Source organism: Leucoraja erinacea, chromosome 10 (assembly GCF_028641065.1).
Source record: "Leucoraja erinacea ecotype New England chromosome 10, Leri_hhj_1, whole genome shotgun sequence".
NCBI lineage: Eukaryota > Metazoa > Chordata > Chondrichthyes > Rajiformes > Rajidae > Leucoraja > Leucoraja erinaceus.
In genome coordinates this window covers 42,435,675-42,452,758 of record NC_073386.1, presented here as the reverse complement: position 1 = coordinate 42,452,758, position 17,084 = coordinate 42,435,675, and the positions used below count along the sequence as shown (strand labels likewise).

Genomic DNA, 17,084 nt, shown 5'->3' with positions numbered 1-17,084 from the left:
TCAAATGGAAAGGGAGAACTTACTGCACTAGCAAATTCCATGCCAGCAAATGAAAACATATTATTTTCTCAAGGACAATAGCACAATGCTATGATATCAAAGGCAAGTCAGTGGCAATGCAAGGCTAAAGGAATCCAACTTTATGTTGAGAAACTTGCAGCTTGGAGCTCTTCCCAGGTCAAAAGACCACATGTGGTTCAACCATCCAGGGTTCTGTATCCCCTGGATTTCAAGACAGTTTGGCATTTCTAAGGAAAGCTGAAAAAACATTGAACTGGATAGAACAAACAGTATGAGACACTCCTGATCCACAGGTCAATCCATATAGATGTCACTAGAGAGTTCAGTACCATTAAAGAGAATTCTTCACCATCGTCTCCAACCAAGAATATGTCAAGCAAGCCAAGAGCCGTGAATCTGCAGGAGCAGTTGATGTTCCATTTACTTTTCCTTTCTGGGATTGAAGGTCTATGAGCTCATTTTTGGAATGTGGACCTAGGACTGGAGGAAAGCAAACATCATTGATATCCTTAAGAGGGGGAACAAGTCGGTATGGAAATTATTGAGAGGTTGGTTCGACCCTCACTGCTAGAAAATGTAACTGGAATTTCATACGCACAATGTAATTTGCACTGCTCAGCAGATCTAAACAGAAATTGTAAGAAACAACATCAGGACCTGTGCATTTCTTTCATCAATTTGACAAGATTTTGATTCTATTCAGTGCAAAGTCCTGGGAAAAATGTTGTTGAGATTTGGCTGCCCAGCCGAATCCATCAGATTTTTAAGGCTTCTGTTTGACCTTTCTCTGAATGGATCAGTGGTATCTCCATCACTCAAGCTACATTCAATAATCTATTGTTAACCTTGTTACCTTGGCATCATTTAGGCTGCAACAAAAGTTACTTCCTCATAGGATTTGCATCAATGGAGCATAAATCGATGGAGGGTTCTTTAATCTCTGTTCAAAGCCCCAGGTTTCCAAGGCATCCATCTGATGAATATATACTGTACCATCCTTGCACACCCCAAATCTGTGTTATCTCCCTTTGTTGGAGATTAACCTGGGACTTTATTTGCCTGCTCAATATCCTGAAAAAAACCCTCCACAATTCATAGGCATGAAACAGGCCCGGGTGACAGTCAAACGGGCACCTTACCTCAGCAGTCATCCTCTCCGATGTGAAGTGAGCGATGAGATTCATTACTGGGCCAGTTCTGGTTGTAACTCTGAAACCAATCGAGAAATTGAGGAGGAATTGATAGACAGCCTTGCTCTCAAACAAAACTTTGATGGTAGATTTGATGAGTGACCTCTTAAGCTTTTCTTCCCGGTAGTGTATAATGAATTGCCAACAGTCTTATTTGCCAGCAATCTTATTTATTATTTGTAACATTTCTTATACTTAAATGACCGACGAGAAACAACCTGATTTCAAATGAGTAAAATTCACAGTTCACTGTCTGCATTTAATTACTGCACCCATTCCAGTAAATGAAGAGCAGTTAGAGTTTGAAAAGTCAAAGGAAGCCAAGAAATTACTCTAAGAATTCAGAATAGGCAGATGATGGGGAGGGAGGGGGAATAAAGACCATGTGAGGGAAGATGTGCAAGTTAAATTGGCATTGTGCCCAGCACAGGCAAGGTGGGCCGAAGGGCCCATTCCTGTGCTGTACTGTTCTGTGTTCTAATAAAATGAGGTCACTATAACCACATAAAAGTAAATTAATTTTAAAGCTTGAACTGTTTTTTATTATTTCTTTTTAACATAGAAGGAGGAAATGCAGACGTTAGACTTTTGAGACTTTAAACTTTAAGAGACTTTCGAGATTTTAGAATTTACAGCGCAGAAACAGGCTCTTTGACCCACTGAGTCTGATATGATACGATAGAACTTTATTTATCCCAGGAGGGAAATTGGTTCTATCAAAATTGATTGCCACTGCTTGAGTCCGCGCCAACCAGCGATCACACCATACACTAACACTATCCTACACACTAGGGACAATTTGCAATATTACTAAAGCCAATTAACCTACAAACCTGTAGTCTTTAGAGTGCGGGAGCACCCGGTAAAAACCCACGTGGTCACAGGGAGAATGCACACATTCTGCGTAGACAGAACCCGTTACCAGGATCTAACCCGGGTCTCAGACGCTGTAAGGCAGCAATTCTACCGCTGCGTCACTGTGCCACCCATTCAGTCTATGCTAGGTCTGAGAGCAATCCCAACAATCCTATTTCCTCAATTATTTCCCTATAATTCATTCTCTCTCATATGTATATCAACTTCCATCTGATTCTCCTATCACTCCTACACTAGGAGTAAATGACAGTAACCACACATCCTACCAAACCTTTTAATATGGGAGGAAACCAGAGTACCCTGGGAAACCCATGCTGTCACAGGAGGAACACGCAAACTTCACATAGTCAGCACCGGAGGTCAGAATTGAACCCATGTTGCAGCACTAACAGCTGTGCCTTGAGCAATATTTAGGAAGCATTTGATTCTAAGAAAAATGAAAATCTTGAACTCCCTTCCAATTGGAAATGTCAAGTTGGGGATGCATTGAATTTTGTTGGCTGAGGACTGTGAGATGCAGATCAAAGACATGAGGTTTCTTGTCAAGAATCACTACCACAGTAAGATACTCTGCAAGGTTACATTGCAGGGATACAGAGAGCACTAGCGAACTGAATACAGAATTGGCTTTGTGGAAGGAAGCAAAGGATGTTGGTGGAAAGGTGTTTTTTCGGACTGAGGCCTGACACTAGTGGTGTGCCTCAGGGATTGGTGCTGGGATGAGAATGTACACAATATGATTAATAAATTTGCATATGACACTAAAGTATGTGGTATATAGTGGACAGTGAAGATGATTATCAAAAATTATAGCAAGATTTCTATCAGCTGGGCAAGTGGGCTGGGGAATGGCTAATCGAGTTTAATACAGATAAGTGCGAGATATATTGCATTTTAGGAAGTCAATAAACAATAGACAATAGATGCAGGAGTAGGCCATTCAGCCCTTCGAGCCAGCACTGCCATTCATGGCTAATCACCCACAATCAGTACCCAGTTCCTGCCTTCTCTCCATATCGCTTAACTTTGCTATCCCTAAGAGCTCTATCTAACTCTCTCTTGAAAGCATCCAGAGAACCAGCCTCTACCGCCCTCTGAGGCAGAAAATTCCACACTCACAATTCCCTGTGTGAAAATGTTTTTCGTCACCTCCGTTCTAAATGGCTTACTCCTTATTCTTAAACTGTGGCCCCTGGTTCTGGACTCCCCCAACATTGGAAACATGTTTCCTGTCTCTAGCTTGTCCAAACCCTTAATAATCTTATATGTTTCAATAAGATCCCCTCTCATCCTTCTAAATTCCAGAGTATACAAGCCCAGCCGCTCCAATCTATCAACATCTGACAGTCCCGCCATCCCGGGAATTAACCTCGTGAACCTATGCTGCACTCCCTCAATAGCAAGAATGTCCTTCCTCAAGTTTGGAGACCAAAACTGCACACAATACTCTAGGTGTGGTCTCACTAGGGCCCTGTACAACTGCAGAAGCACCTCTTTGGTCCTATATTCAACTCCTCTTGTTATGAAGGCCAACAAGCCATTCACTTTCTTCACTGCCTGCTGTACCTGCATGCATACTTTCAGTGACTGATGAACAAGGACCCCCAGATCCCGTTGTACTTCCCCTTTTCCCAACTTGACACCATTTAGATAATAATTTGTCTTCCTGTTTTTGCCACCATAGTGGATAACCTCACATTTATCCACATTAAACTGCATCTGCCATGCATCTGCCTACTTACCCAACCTTTCCAATGCACCCTGCATCCTCATAGCATCCTCCTCACAGTTCACACTGCCATCCAGCTTTGTGTCATCTGCTTATTTGCTAATGTTACTTTTAATCCCTTCATCCAAATCATTAATATATATTGTAAATAGCTGCGGTCCCAGCACCGAGCCTTGCGGTACCCCACTAGTCACTGCCTGCCATTCTGAAAGGGACCCGTTAATTCCCACCCTTTGTTTCCTTACCAACCAATTTTCTATCCATGTCAGCACCCTACCCCCAATACCAATTGCTCTAATTTTCCCCACTAATATCCTATGTGGGACCTTATCAAATGCTTTCTGAAAGTCCAGGTACACTACATCCACTGGCTCGCCCTTGTCTATTATCCTGGTTACATCCTCAAAAAATTCCAGAAGATTAGTCAACGTTGATTTCCCCTTCGTAAATCTATGCTGACTCGGACTGATCCTGCTACTGATATCCAAATGTAGCGCTATTTCATTTTTTATTATTGACTCCAGCAGCATCTTTCCCACCACCAATGTCAGGCTAAATGGTCGATAATTCCCTGTTTTCTCTCTGCCGCCCTTCTTAAAGATTGGGACAACATTAGCTTCCCTCCAATCCACCCTCCTACCCTCCTAGTTATACCAGGACAGGACCTTCACGGCAAACGGTAAGACTCTGAGGAGTGTTGTAGAACTGAGGTGATCTAAGAATACAAGTACATGGTTTCTTAAAATGTCTTCACAGGTAGATGATAAAGAATGATAAAGAAGGGTGCTTTGGTCTTCATCAGTCAGAGTATTGAGTATAAAAGTTTGGACATTATGTTACAGTTGTACAAGACATTGGTGAGACTGTATTGGAGTATTGCTTTCAGTTTTTGGTCACTGCTGTAGGAAGAATATCATTAAGCAGCAAAGAGTGCAGAGAGGATTTCTAAGGATGTTGCCAAGACTCGAGTACCTGGGTTATAGGGAGAGGTTGGGCAGGCGAGGACTGTTCCTCAGAAGGCTGAGGGGTGATCTTGTATGATCAGTTGGATGATCAGCCATGAACATATTGAATGGCGATGCAGGCTCGAAAGGGCGAATGGCCTACTCCTACACCTATTTTCTATGTTTCTATTTGACAAGGTTCCACATGGTAGGCTGCTCTGGAAGGTTAGATCACATGAGATCCAAGGAGGGATAGCAAATTGACTTCATTAAAGTTAAAAAGAGGTTTATGGCGAAGGTTGCTTCTCAGACTGTAGCCCTGTGACTAGTAGTGTGCCTCAGGGTTCGGTGCTGGGCACATTACTGTCATTTATATCAATGATTTCATTGAGACCGTACATGGCAAGATTAGCAAGTTTGCAGATGATACAAAAATGGGTCGTTTTGCAGATAGTGACGATAGTTGTCAAAAGTTGCAGAAGGATCTAGATTGGTTGGCCAGGTGGGCTGAGGAATGGTTAATGGAATTTAATACAGAGAAACGTGAGGTATTGCATTTTGGAAAGTCTAACATGGGCAGGACCTACACAATGAATGCCGGGGCTCCGGGGAATGTTGTAGAGCCGAGATATCTAGGAGTGATGTACATAGTTCCTTGAAGGTGGCATCGCAGGTAGATAAGATGGTCAAAAAAGATTTTGGCACATTGGCCTTCATCAATCAGAGTATTGAGTATAGAGGTTGGGAGGTCATCTTGCAATAAGACGTTGGTGAGGCCACATTTTGAGTATTATGTTATGTTTTGGGCACCATGTTATTGGAAATATGTTGTAAATTTGGAATGGGTACAGAGAAGATTTACAAGGATGTTGCCAGGTCTCGAGGGCCATTAGGGTGAGGTTGTGCAGGCTGGGACTATTCCTTAGAGCGCAGGAGGAATTAGTGGTGATCCTATATTGTATATAATCATGAGGAATACCTGTAGATCGGATAGACGCATAGAGTCTCTTACCTAGAGTAGGGGAATCGAGAACCAGAGATTATTGGTTTAAGGTGAAGGGGGAAAGATTTAATAGTAATCTGAGAGGTACAAGAGTTGGCGGGTGTATTGAACGAGCTATCAGAGAAAGTAGTTAAGGCAGGTACTATAGCCACCGTTTAAGAAACATTTGGACAGAAACATGGATAGGAAAAATTTAGAGGTATATATGGGCCAAACACAGGCAGGTGGGAATAGTGTAGATAGGACATGTTGCTCGGTGTCGGCAAGTTGGGCCGAAGGGCCTGATTTCATGCCGTATGACTCTATGATACTATGAATTCACAGTTTTTTTTACCAAAAGTAGAGGAATCAAGAATCGGAAGGTACAGGTTTTAAGCTGAGAGGGATACAATTTAATAGGAACAGAGGGACAACATTTTCGTTCAGAGATGGTGTGTAAATAGTGTGACATGCCAGAGGAGGTAGTTGAGGCAGGGACCATAACAGCATTTAAAAGACTTGTTTGTGGATAGGAAAGATTTTGAGGGATAATATGCCAAACGTGGACAAAATGGACAAGCTTAGATGGGGGCGGGGTCTTGGTTGGTATGGATAATTTGAGATGAAGATCTTGTTGCATGACTCTATATGATTCTATCTCAAGAGAATTAATTGTAAATGTAAAACCATCAGTTTTCTGTGAGTGGAATTCTAGGTTACTTGGCACAGGAGGGAATAGTCTGGCATAGAATTATTGCAACCAAACTGTGCAATGCTTTCCTTATTGAGTGCTCCTCATTGAGAAATAACCTCATTGAGAAATTCCAATAATGTATTGGAATCACATTGGAAAAGAACCAGAGGGTTGCTGGTCTCAGCCCAGAGATGATACCAAAGGGATTTTTCTGGACCTTGGCAAGGAGCGAATATGATAGGACTTGTAAAATGGTGCCCCACCTGTTTTTTTAATTGTCTGCTATATATCGTGCGAGCAAAGCACCAAGTCAAGTGCCAAAGCACCAAGTACATATTTGGCCAATAAATTGATTCTGATTCTGACTGAAGGAGAACCTGCAAGAGGCTATAGAGAAAGGACTGGGAGAGGTCAACTAATAACAGGGGATGCTGGAAGTACCCAGGCAGCAGCTGAGGAGAGAGATAGACACAAAATGCTGGAGTAACTCAGCGGGACAGGCAGCATCTCTGGAGAGAATGAATGGGGGACGTTTCGGGTCGAGACCGAACGTTACCCATTCCTTCTCTCCAGAGATGCTGCTTGTCCCGCTGAGTTACTCCTGCATTTTGTGTCTATCTTCAGTTTAAAACACCATCTGCAGTTCTGTCCACATTTTGTCGGAGGAAAGATAAGCAGTTGAAAATAAAAAACAATCCGAGATGTTTTGTGCAGCGTTCACACTGGATGTAACCCAAGATTTAAAAAAAAACAGAAATACTAGCAGGTCGGGCAGCATCTTTCCACGGATGTTGCCCCACCTGTTGAGTGCTTCGAGTATTTTCTGCTTTTTAAAAATATTCACATGTCCAACAATTTCAGGGGGGTGGGTTCTGATTGAGAGGCCACGGATGTATAATATATGTAGAGAAGTAAATAAGGACTGGATGTCAGTCACGAGCACAGAGCGATTCGCGCGATACATAAATCTAACGGAGTTGTATGCTAGCAATCGGGAGTAAGAGGGACTGAATGTGAATCTTACAGTGAATTTTAGATCGGTGGAAGTGCGGTTCTAACCGAGATGTCGGCGATTGTGTGAATCGAAGAGAGGTACATAATTAGGGATGAGAATGAATCATCGCGGAGATTTCGATGGTTAGGATATAATCGGAGCGACGGCTGTGTGTCAGGCTGTGTGTCGGGAGATATAGGGAGGGAGGGAGGGTGGCGGGGAGCTGCTGCGAGCGATCAGGTGGGCAAGGTTTGAGCGTGGATCGGGCTGTGGAGGTGCCGCTGCCGCTGCCGTTCGGCACATTGTCCCACAGGCGGCAGTGTCACGCTGCCCGCGGGCGGCAGGGCGCTGGCTGCGACCTCGGTAGATCCTCGGTCACCCAGGCGAGCGGGAGCCGGCGCACCCCGGTCCCCAGCCAGTCGCAGGTTCGATCCTTCGCGGGGCCGCAAAGTAAGCATGTTTGCCGCGCTGCGCTGTTATTTTTTTTTGTGTGTGTTGGGTAATTGAATAACGCGTTTGGGTCCATTTTATTTCCTCTCCTCCTATTGCAGAAACAATAAAACCCTTGCATGGGCACCGTGGTTATCGAATGCATGTTCACCGGGTGAGGGGAGGTTTTTTTTCCTGGATGGGGAAGCTGGTGCTGCCGGGCAGTCACAGTCACAGTCACCGGGCGATGCCAAGCCGGCTGCTGCCCGGTTACCGGGCGCAGGTGGAAGCTCAGCCCCCGGAGAGCGACAGGGGTCCTGGCTCCCTGCTCCCTGCTCCCTGCCCGTCGGCTTCTGGCCATGGATGAGGTTCCCGGTGTTGGGATAGCGGGGAGCCCTTGCCCTGTCTGCCCGGCTGCTGTCGCCGGTCCCCGGAGCCCGGCCGGCCGGGGAGCGAGGGAGTGCGGCGACTCGGGCAGGGAACAGCCCCTCTCAACCCACCCCTCCCTGCGCCTCGTCTTCCCTCCTTCCTTCACACCGCCCGTCTGTCGCCCCGCCATCCCCATCATCGTGCTCCCTCCATCCAGCACATTCAACCACCTCACTCCCTCCCCTCCCTTACCCCATTTCCTCTCCCTCCTCTTCCTCCCTTCCTCCACCCTCCCTCACTCCCCATCCTTCACTAACTCATCATCCCTGCCTTACGCCCCAACCCTCACTCCCACCCTCTCTTTCAATCCCCATCCCTCACCTCCCCATTCCACCCTCCCTCACACCCATCCTTCACTCCCCACCCCTCCCTGCCTCCCCATCCCTTACCCCCTCTACACCTCTATCTTCCTTCCTCCCTCTCCACCCTCCTTCACTCTCTCTTCATCCCTCCCACCCTCACTCACCATCCGCCCCTCACTCCTCATTCCTCTTCAACCCCCCCCACGCCTCCTTCATACCCCCATCCCATCCTGCTTCCTTGTCCTCCCCACTCTCTCCCTTCCCTCCCTTCCCATCCTTCCTCATCTTTCCCTTCCTCCTGCTCTCCCACCATCCCTTGCACCCCTCATTTCCCACCGCCCCTCCATTCCACCCTCCCTTCCTCCCCAACCCTCTCTGTCACTCCTTGTGTTCTCTCCCCATCCCTTCCTCCCTCCCAACCCTCCCTATCACCCTCATTCCCATTCCTTCTCTTCCTTCTTGCCCTCCCGGGCTCTCCATCCCTTTCTCCACATCTCCCCCTCAACCCATCCCTCCCCACCTCCCACCCTCATTCCCCATTCTTCTACCTCCCTAGCCAATCTCACCCTCACTCCCAATCCCACACACCCCATCTCACCATCCCTCCCCCTTCACACCCCTCCCTCACTCCCCTTTCCCTTTCCCCTCATCCCTCACTCCCACACACCCACCCCTTCCTCCCTCCTCAGTCACTCCTGTAACCCCCTACAACCCCCTCCTCCATCCTGCCTTCCTTCCCTCAATGTCCTTCCTTTCTTCACTTCCCCATGCTTCCTCACCCCTCACCCCTTATCCTCTCCCTCAATACCCCCTGCACCCCCCTCCTTCCCTCTCCCTCCTTCCTCATTCTTTTCTTCCTCCCTCCCTCCCCATCCCCCTCCATTGTTCCCTATCACTTCCTCTATCCTTCCCAACTCTATCTGTCACTTCCCATACACCTCCCGTCGCTCCCTACTGCACTCAATCCCATTACTCCCACCAATTCCCATTCCTCCCACCTGATCTAATCCCCCACCCCTCCCTCCATTCTACCCACCCATCCATTCCTCCCTTCCTACCTCCGTCCCCAATCCTCACTCCCTCCCGTCCTCTCACCCCATTCCACCCTACCTCACTCCCTCTTTGCATCCATCCTGGCCTCATTCCCCATCCGTCTCCCTCTGCCTCGCTCATCCCCTCCCACTCCCTCTCATTCCCAATTCCCTCACTCCATCTCGGTCCCTCCCTCCCGCATGCCCTCCTCCATCACTCCCCCTCCCTCTCAATCTCTTCACCATCATTTGCCCATTCCTCCCTTCATCTCTCCACATACCTTCTCTCACTCCTACCCCTCTATCCCCCGTCCCTCTCTTCCATCCTTCCTCACTCACATCACTCCTTCCCCATCCCCCTCTTACCGCTCTTCCCATCTCTCCCAGCCATGCCTCACTCGCAGGCGATCCATTCCTCCCTAACTCCCATCCCTCCCTACCACCCTGATTCACCATCTGTCCCTCCCTCATTCCCTATCCCTCCAACCCTCTCTCACCATCCCTCGCTCACGCCATCTCTCTTCCCACTATGCATTCCCCATTCCCCACCTCCCTCCCCATCTTTCCATCCCTCCCGATCCCTCACTCCCCAGCCATTTGTCAGCCACCTGCCCCTTCCCACTCTTCCTCCCCATCCACCTCCCCTTCCCAACCCCCATATCGATTTCCCCATCCCTACCCTCTATCCCCCAGATACCTTTCCCCACTTCCCATCCTTCCCTTTCCCCATTCCATCATTCTTCCTCCCCACCCCCCAATTCTCCCTTTTCCCTCCCCCCTCAGTCCCCCCCCCCCCCCCCCCCCTTACCATCCCCCTCACCCTACCCCTCTTCCCTATCCCCCCCCTCTCCTCCTCCTCTCTCTTTCCCCATTTGGGCCGGATTCTCCATCTGCCCCCCCCCCCTTACCAGCAGCCCGTGCTCCCCCTGACCCCACCCCCCCCCCTCACCACCCCATCTCCCACCCCCTCTCCCCCACACCCACACATCCCCCTCCACCCCCCCATTTGGGTGGGGTGGGGTTTGGTGGATCACCACCCCCACCCCCCACCACCCCCCCCCCCCTCCTCCCCCCCACCCACCGTGCAGCAGCACCACCCAGGACCCCCCCCCCCACCCACCCACCCACCCCCCCCACCCCCTCCACCCACCCACCCCCCCCCCCCCCCCCCACCCCCCCCCCCCCCCCCCCCCCCCCCACCACACCCACCCCCCCCCCCCCCCACCCCACCCCCCCCCACCCCCCCTCCCCCCACCCCCCCCCTCCCCCCACCACCCACCACACCACCCCCCACACCCCCCACTCCTCCCTCCCACCCACCTCTCTCCCACTGTCTCAGCGGCTCTCTTCTTTCCCCACAGGATGGCTCGTTTTGGGGAAGGAGTGGGCAGCCTATCTGTCGATGCCGGCTCGGAGCAGGGAAGGAGCAGGCACCAGGTGCCGGTGACGGGGGAGACGGCGGCGGCGGCGGCAGCGGCTGCAGCAGCGGGTGCAGCTGCAGCGGTGGCGGCGGCAGCAGCAGCGCAGGGCCCGGCCGGATTCAAACAGACCCGAGCACAGCGAGCACGCACCATGGCTCTCTACAACCCCATCCCCGTGCGGCACAACTGCCTGACGGCCAACCGCTCGCTCTTCCTGTTCGGAGAGGACAACATCATCAGGAAGTCGGCCAGAAGGGTCATTGAGTGGCCATATCCTTCCACTAGCGATGGTTTTAGCTGTCTCTATTCTGTTCACCTCCCCACCCTCGCACTGTCACACACAGAAATTGGCCTTTCAGCCAACCGCCTCTCCCTCCCCCACACCCTTCTTCCCCCTTTCCAATGCCAACCATATCAACCATGCCAACCTTTCTCATCCGACCCTAATCCCATTTGCCCAGTTTAGGTCTGTTTTATTTACGACCTGCCTAGTTAAAGGTCTTTCTGAATGTCTCTTAAATGGAGTCATTGTATCACAATCTCCTTTGGCAGCGAGTTCCAGATATCAAATGCACTCATTGGGGAAAAAAAACATTCTCCTCAAACCACATTTAAAACTCCGTCCTTTCACCTTAGACATACCTATTCCCATGTTTTTCATACTCCAACAACTGGAAAAAAACACCTTGACTATCATTCGATAGTTTTTCGACATTTCCGCTACCGACAACGTGATCCCACCACCAGACACATCCTCCCCTCCCCACCTCTTTCTACTTTCTACAGAGACACTGTCTCCATGGCAGGTTCACCCATCCTTCCTCACCCATCCTTTCCCTTCCCTCAGGTACTTTCCCCACCAACCATCTTCTTCCTCACCACTATCCATGTGAGGCAAAGATTTCCATGTACATCTCCAAGTAGGTCTATCGCATTAATTGCTCTCGATGTGGCCATATCTGCATTGTTCCCACACTGGTGAGACCAAGTGCAGACTGGGAGACCACTTTGCTGAGCACCTGTGTTCTGTCCGCCATGGCCCCTTAACACTGTTAGTTGCTAGCTATTTTAATTCCTCTTCCCCTTTCCACACTGACTTATCTGTCCTCGGTCTCCTTTCCTGCTAGGATTAGGCCAAGTGCAAACTAGAGGAAGAATACCTCATAATCTGAAGATAGACACAAAAAGCTGGAGTAACTCAGAGGGACAAGCAGCATCTCTGGAGAGAAGGAATGGGTGACGTTTCGGGTCAAGTTTTTTCAGAGCTCTTCTACCTCATATTCTGCCTGGGTAGTTTCCTGCCCAACGGTATGAATGTTGAATTTTCCAATTTCAGGCAACCTGTTCCCCCTCTGGCACATTATGTCTCTTTGCGATGTATCCAGGTTACATCCCACACCCTTTCCCATTCACTTCCTTCTTCCCAGCCCCAATTTTTTTCCCTGCCCCCCCCCCCCCCATCCACTCCATTTGTCTATCACTCAAACACTCCTCCACTGGGTCACTCTTCCCTTCTGCCTAAATTACCTTTATTTGTGTCCATGCTTCATCTTCCTTTCCTATCTTTCCCAGTACATCCAACATGTGGTACGGACTTGGGCTTTGAAAATGTTTTTTGTAAACGGCATCAGAATATGTGCACTTGTGGGTTGTGCAAAATAATTTCACTGTACTGTGCATACATGATAATAAAGAACCATTGAACCATTAATGCCTCCACACGTCACCTCCCAGCCTCTGTCGCTGTCTCCACTCTTCCCTCCACAACTGCCATTCCATCTGCCATTCAGTCCCATCCCAATTGGATACATCTACAGCTTGCCAGCTCTTGCCCCACCTCTCCCCCATCTCCACCTCCTCCTGCTGGCCATCTCCCCTCTGGAACAGTCTTGACCCAAACGAATGGCATTGTTTCTCCAGCTGATTATCCACTGCTGCAGATTCCAGCAACTGGAAAAAAACTCTTGTGATTCCACTTTGACTATCTACCTTATCTACGCCTCACAATCTCACAAACCTTTATCAGGTCACCCATCGGCCTCCTTTGCTTCAGGGAAAATAAGCCCACCCAATCCAATCTCTCCCATAACTCAAGTCCTCCAATCCGTGCATCATCTCGATGAATCCACTCTGCACTCTGTCCAGGGCCATCACATCCTTGCTGCAGTGTAGTAACCTGAATTGTACACCATGCTCCATCAGTGGTCTAACCGGTGTTTTGCAAAGTTGCAGCGCAACCTCCCAGCTTTAGTATTCAATGTCCAGACTTTTATGTTGGGGCACAGAACATCAAAGCATCTTATCCACTCACTCACCCCTTCCCCTTCCCCTACAGTCTCTTCCCTCCTCTTCCCATTTATCCACTCCTCCCCCCATGACTCTGCCCTCCCACCATCACTCAATGACTTTCCCCATCCACCCCTCACCCACAGACTCTCCCCCCCCACCCATCACCCCACAAACTCTCCACCTACCCATCCCCCACAAACCCATCCCCCACAAACCCATCCCCCCCCCCCCCCATCCCCCACAAACTCTCCCCCCCCCCCACCCCTCCCCCCCCTGACCCCCCCCCCCCCCCCACCACTCACCCACTGACTCTCCCCTCCCATTCTTACTGACTAAACGATGTGTTGACTTTTGTTTCATATGTTCATGTTTCTGCCCTTTGTCCATGCCACCTCAAGCAAAGCCAGGGCATGTTTACGAGCAGAACAGCCAGGTGTTGATCCATTGCCATTTCATAAGGGAACAAGGAATGTTAACTGTGCTGCTGAAAGATTTGATGCAAAAACAATTTCTGAGGAAGCTCGTATCCCTGTTACAAAAGGCAGAGAAATTCTGGCAATCACACTCCACTGTGTTTTCCTGGCCTGCAGTTCAGGGGAAGACCATGGCTCTGCACTTCAATAAGTTACAGGTGAGACTTGTGGCTTTGTTGATTGTAGGGAATCTTTTTCCACTGGGATGAGCCATTAAATGGCCATCCTGCTTTGCTTTCACTGAGATTCAATCGTCAATGCAGGTATTTATTACTCTTTATTTAGTATGGGTGTGTACATTGGTGTGTGTTGTAACAAGCTGACGTACCCCAGCCTGGCATTAACACAGCTTCCCTATGTATTGATTTGACTCGGAAACATCTTTGGTGATGGTTTGAAAGGTTTCCTCTGAATTTCTTCCCTCCCCTGCCCCACTCCCAGAGTTCATGGTTTGCATTCAAGTGTCTGAGCTTTACAATAAACCCCATTCATCCTTGCCTCACAATTACACTTGTATAACTAATGCTATCACTGGGTTAATAAATTCATAATTCATAGGAGCAGAATTAGGCCATTCGGCCCAGCAAGTCTACTCCGCCATTGAATCATGGCTGATCTATCTTTCCCTCTCAACCCCATTCTCCTGCCTTCTCCCCATAACCCCTGACACCCGTACGAATCAAGAATCTGTCAATTTCCGCCTTAAAAACATCAACTGACCTGGCGTCGACAGCCGGCCGTGACAATGCATTCCACAGATTCATCACCCTCTCACTAAAGACATTTATTCTCATCTTTCTGAACGCATGTCCTTTTATTTGGAGCTTATTGCCTCTGGTCCTAGACTCTCCCACGTGGAAACATTCAACATTCACTCTATCCAGGCCTATCACCAGGCCTATCCAGGATACCTCCACCCTAATGCCAGTGTACATTTTCTTGCAGCCACCATATATATATATTTGGTTGGTTAAGGATGGTTTCTGCACGTTGTTGATCCGCAGCTATTGATGGAGCTGATGATGGTGTATGTTGAATGTCAAAGGAATATGCTCAGACTCTCTTGTTGGTGATGGTTGTTGTCTGGCACCAGAGTAACTCGTATGTAACTTTAACATTAATTCATGGTGAGTGTATGTAATAAATGGTTTGCATATATTGCCGCTATGTAAATGTTAAGGGCCTATCCGACATAGGAGGTTTTTTCGGCGACTGCCGGAAAATAGGCTGTTGCGACATGGTCGCGGGGTATTGTCGTGAGTTGTCTCCTCAAGTGTCGTAACTTTTTTCTTGTCGCTGCTGGATTTTGAAATGTTCGAAACCTTTCGACGACAGTGGGCTTGACGTTGCCTGTCTTCTCCTGTCGTAGGTTGTCACTAGGATGACGCCAGGTGACGTTGGTTGTCGCCGGGTCATGACCTTGGTGAATTCCATTGGTGACAACCTATGTCAATCAGCGACAGTACCGGGGTCAAGAGAAGTCTTCAGTTGTCTTCATTTGTCGTCAACAGGGTCATAGCTTGTCGTAGCTTGTCGCGGGCGGAGGTAGGTTGACTTTGGTTGTTGTAGGTTGTCGCCTGTGTGGTCGAAGGTTGTCGTAGATGTTGTCGTGGTTGTAGTAGGTGTGATCGTAGGTGTACATCCCAAGTCGCCAGGAATTGTGTCGCCGGTTGACGTAGCTCGTCATAGCTTGACGTCGACTAGGTGGTAACTTGTCGTAGACATTGTCGTAGGGTGGGTCCATTTCGGCGTCCCACTGCGACTGTGACTGTCGCCGGCAGTCACCTAAACAATCGCCTAAGTGGGACAGACCCTTTATGGGAAGGGGGGGATGTGGATGAGTACATATTATGCCTGGTCCAAACCCAACCAGCAGTTCATAAGTTGGAGGAGCAGAATGAGGCCATTCGGCCCATCAAGTCTACTGCCATTTAATCATGGCTGATCTGTCTTTTTTCCATTCTCCTGCCTTCTCCCTATAACCCCTGACACCCTTACTAATCAAGAACTGATTACCCTTACTAATCAATATCTGCTTTAAAAATATCCACAGTCTTTTGGGGCAATGAATTCCGCAGATACGCCATGCTCTGGCTGAAGGAGATCTCATCTCCTCTCTAAAGGTATGTCCTTTTATTCTGAGGTTATGGCTTCTGGTCCTAGACTCTCCCACTAGTGGAAACATTCTTTCCACATTCTATCGAGGTCTGTCACTATTCGGTAAGTTTCAATGAGGTCCTGCCGCATCTTTCTAAATTGCAGCGAGTACAAGCCCAATGTCTTCAAAGGCTCATCATATGTTTACCCAATTATTCCTGGGATCATTCTCAAAGACATTTAGCTGCAGATCCCAACAGTTGCCAGTCTCGGTAAAGTTCAAAATTCCATTTCTACCATCACTTGCCAAACCTCCCCCCCCCCACCCCCCCCCTCCCCCCCCCCCCCCCCCCCCCCCCCCCCCCCCCCCCCCCCCCCCCCCCCCCACTTCCCATTTAGTCACCCAACCACCACTTCCTCAAACCTGTCATCATAACCTGCGTTTGGGTTTGCAGGTTTTCTTTAAGCTGGAGTTTGTTAAATAAGTAGCAGAAAAATGTGGCATTTCTTTTTTGAATTTTCATTTCCTCTCAAGAAATGTAATTAAAGTGTAGACCCTTGGGCAATGTTCTGCTCATCTACTAATGTTGTGAGATTTTAATCCCATTTATCCACTGAGCGATCATCCAGTGAAGCTTTATGTGTGGGGCTACAAAATAAGAAGGAGATTATCACAATGCTGAGATTTATTTATCGTCAACAGGAATTAACTTTCCTAATATGCACTGGGACAGCCATATTGTTGAAGGCTTAGATGGGGTGGAATTTGTTGAGTGTGTTCAGGAAAGTTTTCTCACGCCATAGATAAAGAACCCTACATGCAAGAGGGTGAAGCGTGACATACTCTTGGGAAATAGAGCAGGGCAAGAGACTGAGGTGTGAGTGGGAGAACTAATTTTGGGACCAGTGACCATAGGTCTATTATATTTTTAAATAGTTATAAACAAGAACAGACCTGGTCCATAAGTTATATTTCTGCGTGAGGGAAGACTAGGGCTGGAGCTTTGTTGACAGGGTCTTCGAAAGTTGATTGCCGTAAATTGTTTGCAGGCAAGGGACATCCGGCAAGTGGGAGGTTTTTAAACTGAAATAGCAAGAGTTCAAGTTTTGCATGTTCCTGTCAGTGAAGGGCAAAGGCTTTGGAAGTAAGGAACCCTGGATAACAAAAGATATTGAGGCTATG

General features: G+C 48.6%; 1 protein-coding gene across 2 annotated transcripts; it reads left to right on the top strand.

Moving 5' to 3' along the window:
- Positions 1-7,370: 7,370 nt before the first annotated feature.
- On the top strand, positions 7,371-12,472 carry LOC129701083 (probable voltage-dependent R-type calcium channel subunit alpha-1E). Of its 2 annotated transcripts, none has more exons than XM_055642044.1 (2): positions 7,371-7,528; positions 10,983-12,472. In XM_055642044.1, the coding sequence occupies exon 2, from the start codon at positions 10,984-10,986 to the stop codon at positions 11,506-11,508; it is 525 nt and encodes a 174-aa protein (XP_055498019.1). In that variant the 5' UTR covers positions 7,371-7,528; position 10,983; the 3' UTR covers positions 11,509-12,472. The 2 variants fall into 2 exon arrangements, with proteins under 2 accessions (XP_055498019.1, XP_055498021.1); XM_055642046.1 differs by lacking the exon at positions 7,371-7,528 and adding an exon at positions 7,747-7,880.
- Positions 12,473-17,084: the final 4,612 nt, after the last annotated feature.